This window comes from Eschscholzia californica, unplaced genomic scaffold (genome assembly GCF_041429995.1).
Source record: "Eschscholzia californica isolate CP2 unplaced genomic scaffold, dmEscCali1.0.p SCAF_2, whole genome shotgun sequence".
NCBI lineage: Eukaryota > Viridiplantae > Streptophyta > Magnoliopsida > Ranunculales > Papaveraceae > Eschscholzia > Eschscholzia californica.
In genome coordinates, this window is record NW_028238309.1 from 65,890,041 (window position 1) to 65,906,341 (window position 16,301).

The 16,301-nt window shown below is 35.6% G+C and overlaps 1 protein-coding gene across 1 annotated transcript; it reads left to right on the forward strand.

Annotated features, from left to right (window-relative positions):
* Positions 1 to 8,465: 8,465 nt before the first annotated feature.
* LOC147560447 (uncharacterized) lies at positions 8,466 to 10,059 on the forward strand. The gene is made up of 2 exons (XM_086658024.1): positions 8,466 to 9,734; positions 9,818 to 10,059. The coding sequence occupies exon 1, from the start codon at positions 8,648 to 8,650 to the stop codon at positions 9,719 to 9,721; it is 1,074 nt and encodes a 357-aa protein (XP_086514150.1). The 5' UTR covers positions 8,466 to 8,647; the 3' UTR covers positions 9,722 to 9,734; positions 9,818 to 10,059.
* The last annotated feature ends 6,242 nt before the right edge of the window (positions 10,060 to 16,301 follow it).

Below are 16,301 nucleotides of genomic sequence, written 5' to 3' on the forward strand. Positions count from 1 at the left end.
TGTATGTTTGCGGTTCTTGTTCTAACAAATATGTGAGGAAATCAGGACCGTATGTTTTGGCAATTTTTTGTCGCTTGCCTCTTCGGAGTTCCTCTTTATTTTCTCCTGCTTGTGGTTCTTGAACCACATTTTCTTTATCATTTTGGTTTGTATTTTCATTGTTACTAATATTCTCAATTTTCCTCTTTTGAGCACTTTTCTCATCGTCTAATTTACATGGAAATATGTCCTCAAAAAATGTAGCATTTCTTGATTCGATTACCGTATTAACATGTAAGTCTTGAATTTCAGATTTATGTATGAGAAATCTGTATGCACTACTATTATGTGCATATCCTATGAAAATACAATCGATAGTTTTTGGTCCAATTTTGACCTTCTTTGGTGTAGGAATCGCCACTTTTGCTAAACACCCCCACACTTTGAGGTATTTATAAGAAGGCTTTTTTCCTTTCCATAACTCATAAGGAGTTTTATCCTTTTTCTTATGAGGCAATTTGTTCAAAATATAGTTTGCTGAAAGCAAAGCTTCCCCCCACAAATTTTGGGGTAATCCTGAACTTATAAGTAATGCGTTCATCATTTCTTTTAAAGTTCGATTTTTCCTTTCAGCGACTCCATTTTGCTGAGGCGAATAAGGAGCCGTTGTTTGATGGATAATACCACTTTCAGCACAAATATCAGCAAATGGCGATTCATATTCACCACCTCTATCACTTCGTAAAGTTTTGATCTTTTTATCGAGTTGATTCTCAACTTCACTCTTATATATTTTAAATTTTTCTACGGCTTCATCTTTACTTCTTAATAAGTAAACATGACAATATCTAGTACTATCATCTATAAATGTGATGAAGTATTTTTTCCCACCTCTTGTCTGAACCGTTTTTAAGTCACATATATCACTATGTATTAGTTCTAACGGTTCTGTGTCTCTTTCAACTGAACGGAAAGACGACTTAGTCATTTTTGATTCGACACAAACTTCACATTTATGATTGGTATTTAAATCAAATTTAGGTATAAGGTCCATGTTAATTAATCTTCTTAAAGAATCATTATTAACATGTCCTAACCTCCCATGCCACTTCATACACGAATCAACAATATAAGCAGAATCATTAATTTTATTAATCTTAGGAATAATGGTCATTACATTCATCTTGAACAGACCTTCACTTAAATACCCCTTTCCCACGTACATCCCATTCTTAGTAAGAATAAAATTATCAGATTCAAATACAAGTTTAAAACCATTCTTACTTAATAAAGAACCAGAAACTAAATTCTTTCGGATGTCGGGTACATGAAGCACATTTTTCAGAGTTACTTCCTTTCCAGATGTGATTTTAAGTATGACTGTCCCGGTGCCTTCAACTTTGGATGTTGCCGAATTTCCCATAAATAAAGGTTCAGCGTTTTCTACCTTTTTATAAGATGAGAATACTCCTTTCTCTGAACAAATATGACGAGTAGCACCAGTGTCTACCCACCATTCTCTTGGATTATTTACCAAGTTGACTTCAGAAATAACGGCACATAAATTAATCTCTTTGACACCATCAGACAAGTTATCTATCACTTTGTCTTCCATCTTTCTTTTCTTGAAATTTTTCTTCCAAGTTTTGGAGCGACAATCTTTGGCAAGATGTCCTTTCTTGTTGCAATTGTAACAAGTACCTTTGAACTTCTTAGAGTTCCCATGATATTTTTCTTTACCGGAAAATTTCCTTTTCTTTTTCGGCCCCCCTTCAACCACATTCACTTTTGAGATTTCAGAAGGCTTCTCATTCTTTTTCTCGGCAAGACGACTATCTTCTTCAACTCTCAATTTTAAAATCAAGTCCTCCAAGTCCATTTCCTTGCGTTTATGCTTAAGGTAATTTTTAAAATCTTTCCAAGATGGTGGCAATTTTTCAATGATTGCTCCCACTTGAAATGATTCACTAATAACCAATTTTTCTGCCTTTAATTCTTGTAAAATTAATTGGAATTCTTGAACTTGGCTAATGACAGTTTTAAGGTCTGTCATCTTGAAATCCAAGAACCTTCCTATGATGAATTTTTTCACTCCGGCAGTTTCAGACTTATACTTATTCTCTAATGATTCCCATAATTCTTTTGCCGTTTTAACCGGACTATAAACGTTGTATAAGGAATTATTGAGACCATTGAGAATGTAATTTTTGCAAAGGAAATCAGAATGTTTCCAAGCGTCTACTGCAGCCACATTCTCAAAATCCGACCCATCTTCTTTGAGAGTGGGTGCTTCTTCGTATAACAGCCTAGCAAGGTTAAGAGTGGTCAAATAGAATAACATCTTCTGTTGCCATCTCTTAAAATCGACGCCTGTAAACTTCTCAGGTTTTTCTCCATGAGAAACATGAGTTGGAGGGACATGAGCATTGTTTCCAGTAATACTTGCCATTTGTCTGTTGAATACACAATTCATAGACTAATAAGCATATGGTAATAAACTGTATACCTTTCTTGGTTGTATACCTTCTTGATGATAACCAAATAATTCCAAATATAAAATTACAATGTAAATGAATTACTTACCAACATTAACAGAAACTCAGATCAATTTATTATCTATAACAAATAATGTTTGTTTCATAACATAGAATAGATAATGAATACGTTTAAACAAGATGATGCTTCACTTTTATCCTTTCTCTTCTAATATATAATGCAAATCAGGAGATACTAACAATAAAATTCTCAAATTATTGTGTGTCGCAAAATCACACTTTTATGCATATGAAAATTGATTACATACATACGAGTAGTGTTAAAGAAGAGGAACAGTATATAGGATGGATGCAAATAACGTTCTTAATGGAGAAAAATTAATGTTACTGTTATATGCCCCTGACTTCCTTTAATGGTTATGTGTTTTCTCTTTAGAAATACCCTAGTTGGGGTCTAAATTAATATGAAAAAATGACTTCTTTTCAATTGTATATAACTAACAGAACTCAAACTCAAGAAGCTTAATTAACACTCACATGCAAAGTTAAGAACATCAAGTGCCACTATCATTCGTTTTCTAGTTACTACTTAATTGTTTTTGTTCTATTTTAATACTAACGGACACAATGTAATATCATATAAAATTGAAGAGCGAAATTTGACAAATGAATAACGTCTTAAGATTGTTGGACTAATTAGTTTTAATTGTCCTTCTCGAATACACAATTCGATAATGATTCCGCTCGACAAATTATAGAAGCAAATAAGTAAAATAATAAGTAAAAGTTTTATGACCGAGTCGAGTATTGATTACTCTCTCCTTAAGACGTTATTCGTCCCGCAATGGTGCTAAGCCGGGTTGTATATACGAATCGTCTCCCAGGATAAAACAGTCTTACCTTCTTGAAGCGCAGCACTTCGTTCTTCAAGAAACTTCGAACCAAATATGCAGAGAACTCTCTTGATCCCTTGGACTTCTAATGCAAACTCTTAATGAAACTAATTGATTTTTTCTATATCTAAAATGAAATCTGGATTATGTATATATAGAGATGATTGTGACTATATGGAGAGACATCTATATGGAGAGACATGATCCAAGGGATGTGTCTCTTTTAATTTTAATTCAACCAAGGCAATGGTTGAACCAAGGCAATGGTTCAAATTGCCAACAGAGCTCGCTTCCTACGAGCCCTTGCGCAATCGTGTTAATATTTAGGGTTCGATATAACAAATCCAAATATCATGTATGCGATTAGACATCTGACGATACAAAATCTCCTTCCCGATGGGACAAGCGATTGTATGATTCAAGGGAATTGGACACTCCCAAAACGCATATACCGAAAACTAGAGTCACAAGGGAACCCAACCATTGTAGAGGCTCCCCTTTCCCTTCTTTAGTAGCCACAACCATTGAAGATTAACCAACCTTTCATTTCCAAACTGTCAAGCCCTTGGAGCAACTTCAATCCGGGGCGACTCAAACCCAAAATTCAAATTTTAGGCCTAGGTCACCCACTCTAACCACGATCGGAGGGGGCTGAGTTGAGGCTCAGCCCCAACTCACCCCTTCAGCCGACCCGACAGATTGGGTCGGCTGAAGGGCCAAGATGACCCCAACGACCATCTTGGAAGGCCATTCGAGTTGTTGGATTTGCTCTAACGACTAGGAACGGGTTCAACCCAATTATTTCCTTCATCTCACTCATTCTCTTTCTGTCTCTTTCAATTTCTTTCTATCTCTCTCATTCAATCTCAATTTGTGTTTCGTTATCTCTAATATCTTTGTTCCTATAATGGATCCCTCAGAGGTTCACGAAGTGTTCGACCAAAGTTATATATAAATATTGTCTCCTACTTTCCCGTCGGTTGAATTAGGGGATGATGACGAAGAAACATCTCCACACATTCCCTGGATTTTTGATGAAACTTTGGATGATTTTTGTGGGCAAGAAGATACGACTTCCACCAAGAAAGTTGCACGGATACCGTATAAACAAGATGAAAGTATTTTACTTGTTAATTCTTTTTTGAAAATTAAATATGATGCGGTGACCGGAAATAATCAGAAATATTAAGTATTTTGACAAAAAATATTCGATGAATATAATGCAAATGCGGTCTGAAAGCGTTCATATAGTGGTAAATCTCGTTTTACTGAGATAAACTCTAAATGTGAAAGTTGTATTTCTATTTGGAGGCTAGTAAATAAAGTTTAAACAAGCGGGGAAAACATTATGACCAGGTAATTATTCAAACTTTTAATCCCTTTATTTCTATCTTTTGACTTCATAATATAAACTTAAAATAAATTTTGTTTCTTTTAGTTACAAAGAGCACTTGATATTTATAAAAAAAATTACAAAGGAAAAGGCTTTAAATTCCAACATGTTTACAAAATTTTAATGACAAACAACAAGTGGATGTCAGACATGTAAGAGAGATAACATCCGGCAAAAGAGATTCTAGTTCCAATCTATCGGAAGAAAGACCAACTGGTCGTAAACAAGCCAAAGCATATGCGAGAGTTGGAGAAAATTCTACTGCTAAAAACAAAGAAGTTAGTGGTTCTTCAAAAGCTCTGATGAAGAGATATTGGGAAAAGAGAGACGAAAAAGCACGTGACAGAGAAACAACATTGAATGAAACTTTACGGGTTCAACAAGCTCTATGGGTTCAGCAAGAAAACCTGCGATTATAACAAGAATACATGAACTAAAAATGCAACATGCTAGAGATCAATATGGGGTGAACTCAATAATGATTGATGCTAGGACTCTCGACGAAGATGCAGCCCGGATGCCTAAGGTAGCGCGAGAAGCTTATATGGCGGTCTTCCACGAGACCCGAAAAACCCCTTCTAGTTATCTTTAATAATCGTTGTTGTTTAGTCGTATTTATGTAGATTTAAATTTTTAAACAATCATTAGTTGTAACCAATGTTGTTTAATCGAACTCATTACGCAAATTGAGAAATTAAAAATTCAAATTTTAGGCCTAAAGAGAGGTTGGGATTGGAGCAGATTTTTTAGGCTGAGCTAAGGCTGAAAACTTTAGATTAAAAAAGTGGTTTTTTAGATCTGAGTCAGGTTGGGGTTGGAGTTGGTCTTACATCACAGACAAAACTAAGTAATAATTTTGTCACGCTTTTACCAAATTTCAATATTCAATGCTAAATTGCTAAAAGGTGACATAAATGTGTAGTGAATCAAAACTAAGTATTCTTATTGGCAACAGTTTGTAGCATTGGCGAAGCTTTTAGTACATTTAAAATAGTTTGCCTTTATATTGTGAATCATTTACTTACACTTAACGTACACCAAGAAACTCTTGGAACAAAATTATCAGGAAGAAAGAATCGAAACAACTTGGACAATTAAACATGTTGAATTTCATGATTGAAACACAAATTCATCAAGTGGGTAATTTGTAATCTAGTACCTTAATATCAAATTTTCTAATGGGGATTAATCACAATCTTCATGACTGAAAAAAAACAGAGTAAGAAGAAAATAAACCCAACCACCATTTCTACAATTTAAAGAGATCTAGAAAGAGAAAGAGACCAGGTAGAAAATTCAGATATATATTTCATTAATGGAGGTCATCCTCTGTTTCTTCTTCTTCTTTTCTGATTTGAAATCAATCAACCCAATCAATTCAATATTGCTTAATACCTAGTCATCTTCTTATCTTTCTCCTTCAATTGATCATTCTTTAGTGTATCCCGAGTCACTCGTGAACAACTCGTTTAACTAACTACTATAATATTGTAGTACATAATTATGTATTTGAATTGAAACTTGTACATCAAATATCAACCATTAAAAGATTATTGAAAAATGAATCATTAATCATTATTGTTGTATGTGACAAATGATCATTGAAGTATTTTGATAATTTAGGAAGTTGTTTTACTTTGAAGTGTTTTGATAAATGAGCTTGAAAGAATGCGAGCTCGAGCTCTTTCAAACATATACGAGTCGGGCTCGAAAAAGTGGAAAATTACTCGACCAAGCTCGAGGTCGAGCACTCGAGTTCGAACAAAACATTCGAAGACACTAGCCGAGCTTGAACATCTACTCGCATCGGCTCGACTCAAGTACACCACTATTTCCGGTTCCCGCTCCCTCCTTCCCGACCCTCTTGCTTACTATGAGCTCCCTTTCTACTTGACCATGCGCGATCGTGGTAATATTTAGGGTTCGGTATAACAAATCCTGATACTCCGTATTATGTATGGGATTGGACATCAAAACCTCCTCCCCGGTGGGGCAACGGGTAGTACAATATATGGGAATTGGACACTCCCGGAACGCATATACCACAAACTAGAGTCGTCAGGGAACCTAACCGCGGTAGAGGCTTCCCTCTCCCTTCATTAGTAAAAATGTTCATGCACTAATAGCCGCACACAACCATTGAAGATGAACATTTCCTAACAGTCAAGACCTTACATCACATACAAAACTAAGTAATAATTTTGTCAGACTTTTACCAAATTTCAATATTCCATGCCAAAATTGCAAAAAGTTGACATAAATGTGTAGTGATAAGTATTCTTATTGGCAACCGTTTGTATCATTGGTGACACTTTTAGTACATCTAAAATAGTTTGCCTTTATATTGTGAATCAATTTACTTACACTTAACATACACCAAGAAATTCTTGAAACAAAATTATTAGGAAATCCAAATTAATGTTACATTAATCTAGTTTATTGTGATCTGTGGTGGTGTTCATGTTACATTAATTCTTCGGGTTAGCTCTCTAGGTTCTCTACTTCCAATTAATGAAAGTTAGCTTTAAACTACAATTTTTGTTTACTCTCTTAATTATCATATTTTCTATAACCCGAAAACCCTAATACCCTATGAGACATGATACATTACATATGTAAGAGTAACAAAATTGATCATATGAATTTTACGATGATAAGGAGGTGAACATAGTCTCTTATATGTTGGACTATCTAAATCAATTGCACATAAAAATAAACTTATGTTTGTATTAGGAAAAAAACTTACGACTTGAACCTACTATACGAATACGATTTATAAAAAGAAAAAGAAAAAGCGATTTACGATTCAACAACTCTACTTACCTAATACCAAGAGTCATCATCTCCCCTAGATTTTGAAACCTAACACCAAAACAATCAAATTAGTCAGGTTTACAGATCAAGTCATAATATAATAAATTCGAGGTATATATTTCTTTGATGGAGATCTCCTGGGGTTCAATGAACCAATATGAAGTTAATCTTCATAGCATCAAGAAGACAAAAATTAAGCAAAGACTTTGACATGGGATATGTAGAGCATGAAGACCATAAAAAAAATTTAAGTACAGACAATTTCTTATATTGTGGTCTAAGTTTTAAGTCTTAACTAATTTGTGGTAGTCGAAGGCATCCATCAATTGGACTCATAGACAAATGTAACACCATAAGAATGGATAGAAGAACCAAAATCGAAGAACTAGCATATTGAACTGAAGACTTCCCAACTTCCAATAACTAATCCTAAATTCTATGTCTCAACTTCCAATAACTAATCAATAAATTCTATTTCTCAACTTCCAATAACTAATCCTAAATTCTGTTTCTCAACTTCCAAATAACTAATCCTAAATTCTATTTCTCAACTTCCAATAACTAATCCTAAATTCTGTTTCTCAACTTCCAAATAACTAATCCTAAATTCTATTTCTCAACTTCCAATAACTAATCCTAAATTCTGTTTCTCAACTTCCAATAACTAATCCTAAATTCTGTTTCTCAACTTCCAAATAACTAACCCTAAATTCTGTTTTCTTCCTCACTTCCCTTCTAGTTGTTATAAACAGTTTTAGTGACATTCTTGATTTGAGAAAGTTAGTTACAAATTTTCCAACTTCCAATAACTAACCCTAAATTCTGTTTCATTCTTCTTGCTCACTTCCCTTTTAGTTCTTTATATAAGCTCAACTTTGATCTTCAATTTCCCTTCTCAATTAGCATAATCAGAAATCAATCCAAGAGAGAGAGAGAGAGAGAGAGAGAGAGAGAGAGAGAGAGGGTGAAAAGAGTTCAAGAAGGAAATCTCAATTAGCATATTCTGTATTCTTCCTCACTTCCCTTCTAGTGCTCTATTCTTCCCTTTCCCAAATCAACCTCTGAAATAAAATATGGGGAAGAAGAAAATTCAGATTGAAAAGATCGAGGATGAAGAAAAGAGAACCGTGGCGTTTACTAAGAGACGACAAGGGTTGTTTCGGAAGGCTGCCAACACTTGTTTAGAATATGGTGGAGAAGTTGCGGTGGTGGCTTTCTCCAAGGCTGGTAATGTTTTCTCCTTTAGTAATACTTCAGTCACTTCTGTTATCAATCATTTCACTAATGGAGTTGAATTAGAAGAAGAAGAAGAAGAAGAAGAAGAAGAGAAAGAGGAGGAGAGACAGGCTCAAAAGAAGAGGAAGTTAAGTGATGATGCTGGGTTTTGGTGGGAACATATTGATCTAAGTAAACTTGATTACGAGGGATTATCGTACGTGGAAAAAGAATTGATGGGTTTGAAGTATAATGTCAAGAAAAGGCTTGAGGAACTTACCTCGTCACTGTCACATATAGCAACCGCCAATGGAATTGACAGACCCACCACTTCCGCTTCCAATTCCACCACCAATAATGTTAGCACCACCATTACCCGTCCCATCACCACTTCCAATAACATCCCCGGCACCACCAATAACAACGCCACCACCAGTTCCAATAATAATGGCGTCACAGATGCCCGCTACGTGGCTGCCGCGTGTGCAACCTTTCTTGTCAATGATGAGGTTGTAACCCAAACTGTCCATGTATCAGTCATCGGAACAAGCATTGAAGTAACCAGTTATTTGGCATCAGGCGTCCGAAGAGCCTTAATTACACACACCTCCACTTTCAGTACTATTATTACTTTCGGAGGTCCAAGAATTCAATTGCTTAATCCTCTATTCATAATTAACGGTGCCATCTTCACAGATTACGTAATACGCACCCCCACTTATGGTGGCCGCATTGTTGCCATGGATATGGAACCTCATGTCTTCACCGGTGTTGGCGCGACTGTTCGAATAGAAGTCGTCAGAGGAACCACTATTATAACTACTACGTTAGCATCAGGTGCCCTCAACTCCACTTTCAGTGCCCATATTTCTGTCGATTCTAGAGGTCCAAGAATTATTATTCCTCTATTCTCAGTCAATCCCCAAAATTGATTTACCAATTTAGGTACCAATTCTATAAAATATTACTTCTGTATTCTTGTGGTCAATTCAAATTTCAATTTAATGTTGTCTTTTGATCAATTGCAGAACAAAGATGACTGGGTATTAATCAATATTGATTGGGTTGATTGATCTCAAATCAGAAGAAGATGAAGAAACAGAGGATACCTCCATTAATGAAATCTGTATCTGAAGTGGTGGTTGGGTTTATTTTCTTGTTACTCTGTTTTTGTTTTTCAAGTAATGATGATTGTGATTAATCCCCAAAATAATGGAATTTTTTTGATATTAAGGTACTGAATAAACTAGATTACATATTACCCATTTGATGAATTTGTGTTTCAATCGTGAAATTCAACATGTTTGATTGTTCCAGTTTCTTTGATTCTTTCTTCCTGATAATTTTAATTAAAGAATTTCTTGGTGTATGCCAAGTGTAAATAAATTAATTCATAATATAAAGGCAATCTAATTTAGATGTACTAATGCTACAAACTGTTGCCGATAAGAATACTTATCTCAACACATCTATGTCAACTATTTGTAATTCGCTACTGTTTTATACTTAGCAAGGAATATCAAAATTTTGTAAGGCGTGAAAAAAATTATTACTTACAGTTTTGTCTGTGATATCTTCATTTTAGTATTTGCTACGGGTTTATATTCACGGATCATCATGGGGTGTTTGGTGAATATGTCATTAATCATCCAAAAAGAAATGTCCACAATGGTTCAAAAACATATTGTAATAAACTAGAAACCAGATGAAAACCAAGGCATTTAGTAAAGTGTCATGTTAGATATTTCCATGTTTTACCTTTCTCGGTCATCGATGAATCAGACATTTGATGTCAATACAATCTTTGAATATTGCATGGAGTGTAAATTAATAGAGGGAGAAACTCGAACCTATCATTACAAAAGATTCATCGACAATCGGTTTCTGAGTTATGGTTGTACAACAATTCACTACGGCTAGGTCGTGGTGGGGGGGGAGGGGGGTAAGGGCCCTCGGCCCTAGTTATAGTTCCGTCCCTTACTGTGTAGCACCAAGAACCCGCAACCACACATTTTGAAAGTCCAGTAGTGTAATTGTGACGTTGTAACTCAATCTGTCCATGCACGAGTTAATAATGTGTGCGATCATTGGTAATTTAGAGACAAAGAAGTTACTAGAATATAAAATAAAACTTAAAAAAGAGGATAAAATTTGACTTGGCAAAAAATAATGGGTCAAAAAATAATTTGATTTAGAAGTAGGGGCACAAATTGGGACCAGACGTGAGAATACAAAATATAAGGGGTCAGAGAAGGAATTAAGTAAAAGTAAACTAAGAAACTGAGGTGGAGGGATTCAGACTCAGGATCTGATGTGTGTTAGACTCGAGGCTCAGCGGATGGCAATGTGGTTTATTGGTCGGGAAACCGTTGGAAACCGAGACAAATGGAAGGAACCATCATCATTAATTGAGACGCAAAGTCGAGAGGAGATTGGAGGCGATGATGAAGGAGATGTGGTAGACATTGGAAAGATAGATTCCTAAAAAAAATAACGTCACCGGAAACAATTATTTTCTTCGTGGAAAACAAAAAATTTGTACCGCTTTTGACCATGGGGATAACCAACGAAGATGCCCGAAAAAGAGCGAGAGTCCAATTTTTTGGGGGGGCATGGGTTACGAGCATAAGCTAAACAACCGAAAACGCAGAAATGTTAGAAGATGGGCGGTGAACCAATAAGGTTTTCATGGGGAGCTAACCCATCAAGTAAAGGTGTGAGTAATTTGTTGATGATGTAAACGGTGATTAAGACATATTCACCCCAAAAATTAAGTGGTAAGTTGGCTTGTACACGAATAGAACGAGCAACTTCCAAGATGTGTCGATGCTTTAGCTCGACCACCCCATTTTGGTGGGGTGTATAGGTGCATGAAAGTTGATGGATTATGCCATTCTCATGAAACCAAGATTGGATATCCGAGTTCATAAATTCGGTGTCATTATCCGAACGGAAAGTTTGGACTTTAATTAGAAAAGATAATGTCTCCTAAAATATCTAGCGGGCTGGTATCCATGAAGCTTATAACAACCGATGGAGGTTCCCATAGAGGGAGCAGAAACGGGTTTCTGTTGGGTCAGGAAATTGCTAATTTGGGCATACAAGTCTGGAGTCATTGAAGTTGCAAGTGGGATTGCGTCAAAGGCATGCACCGTTTGGACATTGGCAATGATGCAGGCGCATAACACGTGGGCCCACGTCCTGGTCGGCCACAATAGTGGTCCTAGTTAGTTTAGGATTAGGAAATTACCTTATGTTGGTATTTCTATTATTTAGGAGTTTCTATGTTTTAGTTTCTTTAATATTTAGGAATCCTAGTTTGAGTCTATCTAGGAAAGTCTATTATCCAATAAAAGGTGGTCTACTCTATTTTTTTATTCATATTGAAGAGAAAAACCATTGAAGTTAATTAAGTTTTAGTTTATTAATCGTTTTCTTTACCGTTCTTCGTTTATTTTCTTGTTTTTATTTTAATTCCGCTGCGTCTACATCAAGTGGTATTCAGAGCCATCAAAATTCTGGATTTTTTTTACAAAAAAAAAAAAATATCTATGGATACATCTCCTCTTGAATGTTGGAAATTTTTTCCACGTTTATCTTGGGATCCTATTCGAGATACAACTCAATTTTATATTGATCGAGAAGATGAAAGAAAAATTCATCAAATTTCTAAAATTCCACTCTTCGAAGGTCAATTTCATATAAATTTCTGGATTCAACACATGGAAGATTGGTTCAGAAATCAAGACGTTCCCGACGAAGATAAGGTTTTTTTGGTTGAGCAACATATGTCCGAAAGAATCTATGAACATTATAATGCCCTGCAATGGAGACTTATTGATCAAGGAAAATCGATCATTGATGATTGGGATACATTGAAAAGTATTTTCAGGTATGGTTTTCTTCCTCTCGATGAATGTTTGTCATGTGTAGAAACAAAAATTGAATTGAGAAGACAGTTATCCGAAGTTACTTCTATCACTAAGATCGATGATATTGAAGGAGAAGTTCAGGGAAAAAGGAACAAAATTCAGTCAATGGCGGAGGAGGAAGAAGGAAGTAATTTTCCTTCATCAAATCTAAATCCTAGTCGAGATATGAAACATCAATGTCTGGCCAAACTTTATGATTCATATGACATCCGGGAGACGACATCCTTGTTTCGAATCATAAAATTTTACCGCATCAATTATGTCTCACATCACCTCCGTACTCTTATACACCACCACCGTACTCACCACCATATTCACCATCACCTCCATCTTCTTATTATACACCACCACCGTACTATTATTATTCACAACCTCTTATTTCCATTAACCATGAAGAAGTAATAAAAGAAGAAAAGGAAGAATTTGAACAAGTTGACGAAGTTGATTACAAAGAAGTTGTAGTTAAAGAATAAGAACAAGAAGTTGAAAAAGATGATTCCAACTATAAAGAAGTACTAACAGAGGATGATTCCATTGATATTAAACATGAAGATCACAACGAAGTTGAAACTGAAGAAGATGAAGATGAATATTCCCCAACAATAGAAGAAGATAATTTTGATTTTCTTTGGGATCCAGGAGCTTTGACAGTTTCAACTCCCCATGATTAAACAAACCTTCATTCATTATCATGGGAGAAACCTATTTCGTATTCAAATTATAGTAGTACCCCATGGTCTTCCAATAAACGATCACAACTTGATAATGCTACCACTTTTACGAGGTTTAAAGGCAAAATTTCACAAGATAACAGGTATTGGGGAGCTCAACTATATGCAGATAATCCACTAATTTGGCTTGAGACGTTAGCAGATAATGAAGAATTTCGCTATGATCCTTCATCGAGTGATCATAACACAAAGATTGGAGATCATCCCACTTGCGATGTTGACTTTGAATTAGCTTTTGTATTTCATATTTATCCTACTGAAATCTTCTCCGGTAGACAGTTTAAATTCAATCAAATTCATCATCAAAGCAATCTATCAACATCATCGTCGTCTGAAGATTACTGGATGAAGACGAAACGTTTCCTGCTCAAAGATCTGATTACTAACACTGATGCCAATGATAGTTATGTTTTGTTATCTTCTCCATCAACAATTTATTCATCACAGTATATTACTAAGAAGTCAATTGTAAATTCAGTGGAGAGGAGGGAAAAATCAACTGAAACTATTACAAAGATGCCTACATACAAATTAATTGGCAGGAATCATCATCATCTTCAATGGCTTCATCACATGAAAGTCTTTACTTGAGAAACAAGGAATTAATGAAAGGAGGTGGATGGAGCTTCACCTTACCACACGGGAGGCCAAACATGGGAATATTAATTGGTGTCTCTAACGTGTTCGAGAAAATGCTCCTTAGAAAAATCAATGGGATACTTGCTACATTAACAGAAAAGAGTAATGTGAAGAAAAAGAAAAGTATCTCACCACCAGTTCACTTTTTAGCTTCCGGTGAACACGAAATCGTGATATATTGGAAGATGATTTTGGAAGTCCGATTTTTCAAAGAGGATATTTTGGTATGTGAAATCTTCTTCATCCCACTAAAAGATGACGGCCGATGTCACAATTTGTTAGATGTTTCTTCACTACTGTGGATTTTACGAATCTCGTCGTGTCAAGGAGTCCGGATTATATTGGGTTTGTTAGTCCATCATTGTCTTCTACCGATTGTCTGCAAATTTCGTTCGATGTGGGAATTACGGATCGCCATGGCGGAATTCAGAGTATACGGGTGGCTCACATTGTTTCCTTCATCGAAACGGTTCAGGACGAACCTTTTGGAGAACGGGGTGCTGATGCAGGCTCATAACACGTGGGCCCACGTCCACGCGTGCCTACGTCCCGGTCGGCCACAATAGTGGTCCTAGTTAGTTTAGGATTAGGAAATTACCTTATGTTGGTATTTCTATTATTTAGGAGTTTCTATGTTTTAGTTTCTTTAATATTTAGGAATACTAGTTTGAGTCTATCTAGGAAAGTCTATTATCCTATAAAAGGAGGTCTAGTCTATTTTGTTATTCATATTGAAGAGAAAAACCATTGAAGTTAATTAAGTTTTAGTTTATTAATCGTTTTCTTTACCGTTCTTCGTTTATTTTCTTGTTCTTATTTTAATTCCGCTGCGTCTACATCAGGCAACAACTTGATTAGATCTCTGACAGGTCGGGTATCCATGAAGCTTATAACAAGTAGACTCGAGATGCCCATGAATCCGACAATGATCATGGCACGAGACCAACAACGTATAGTTATCACCCGATAAAAGGGGTGTGATCAAGATAGTCGTCGGAGAGTCGGAGTAATGGACATAAAAAAGTGGAGAAGATACCGTGACCAGCATTGGTGCCAGAAGCATTGGTCGAAGAAGGCATTAAAAAGACTCAGTTTTGCTGTAATACCAATTACCATGTGAAAACTCAAGTGATAATAGGAGATGAGTAATAGGAACAGCCTTTATTGTAATAGCATCAGTGACCCCCCAAATAAGAATACCATCCCACACCACCGCCAATAACAATACCTTCCCACACCACCCCTAATTAAAACACCATCCCATACCACCGCCATCATAATTCCAACTAGTATAAATATGGAACAGCTAATGGTGTTCCCGCCACCAGTAATGATTCCCATCCCACCGCCAAAAACAATACCACCACCATAAATATGGATCTTCACCGGTGATGGCGTCAATGTCGAAAGTGAAGTTGTTGGTTACTGATACCAAATAACTAGTTACAATTATGGTTGTTTCTAATAGAAGTCATTGGAACAACTATACTTCTAACCATAATTCTAACTAGTACTTTGGCATCAGTTGCCCACTGCTTCATGCGCCCTTAATGGGTATTGGTTCCAGGGATCGAAGATTTATGTTCTTGTATTCATATACACCAATTTCAATACTCATATTGGTTAACCAAATAGGTAATCTGTATTCTTAATGACTCGTATTTGGTTAATCAAATAGGTAAATCCTTCATCTTTATTCTTTTATTACATTCAATTCCAATTTCAATACTCATATTGGTTAACCAAATAGGTAATCTGTATTCTTAATGACTCATATTTGGTTAATCAAATAGGTAAACCCTTCATCTTTCGTAAAGAAATTTATTATACCATGACTTGATTTGTAAACCTGACTAACTTGAATGTTTTGGTATTAGGTTTCAAAATCTAGGGGAGATGATGACTCTTGGAAGAAAACCCAGTTTCATTGAGGGGCTAACACTGGAAGGGCCAATCGGTTATACAGGTAAGTAGAGTTGTTGAATCGTAAATCGCTTTTTTTCTTTTTCTTTTTATAAATATAGTAGGTTCAAGTCCTAAGCTATTTTTTTTCCCCAATACAGACATAAGTTTATTTTTTATGTGCAATTTTGTTACTTTTACATCATATGTATTGTATCATGTCTCGGTATTAGGTTTTTTTGGATTACAGAGAATATGATTAAAGAGAGTAAACAAGAATTATAGTTTAAAGCTAACTTTCATTGCTT

Excerpts from the sequence above, each read along its gene's own strand:
- LOC147560447 (XM_086658024.1), top strand. The coding sequence starts at position 8,648 with ATGGGGAAGAAGAAAATTCAGATTGAAAAGATCGAGGATGAAGAAAAG.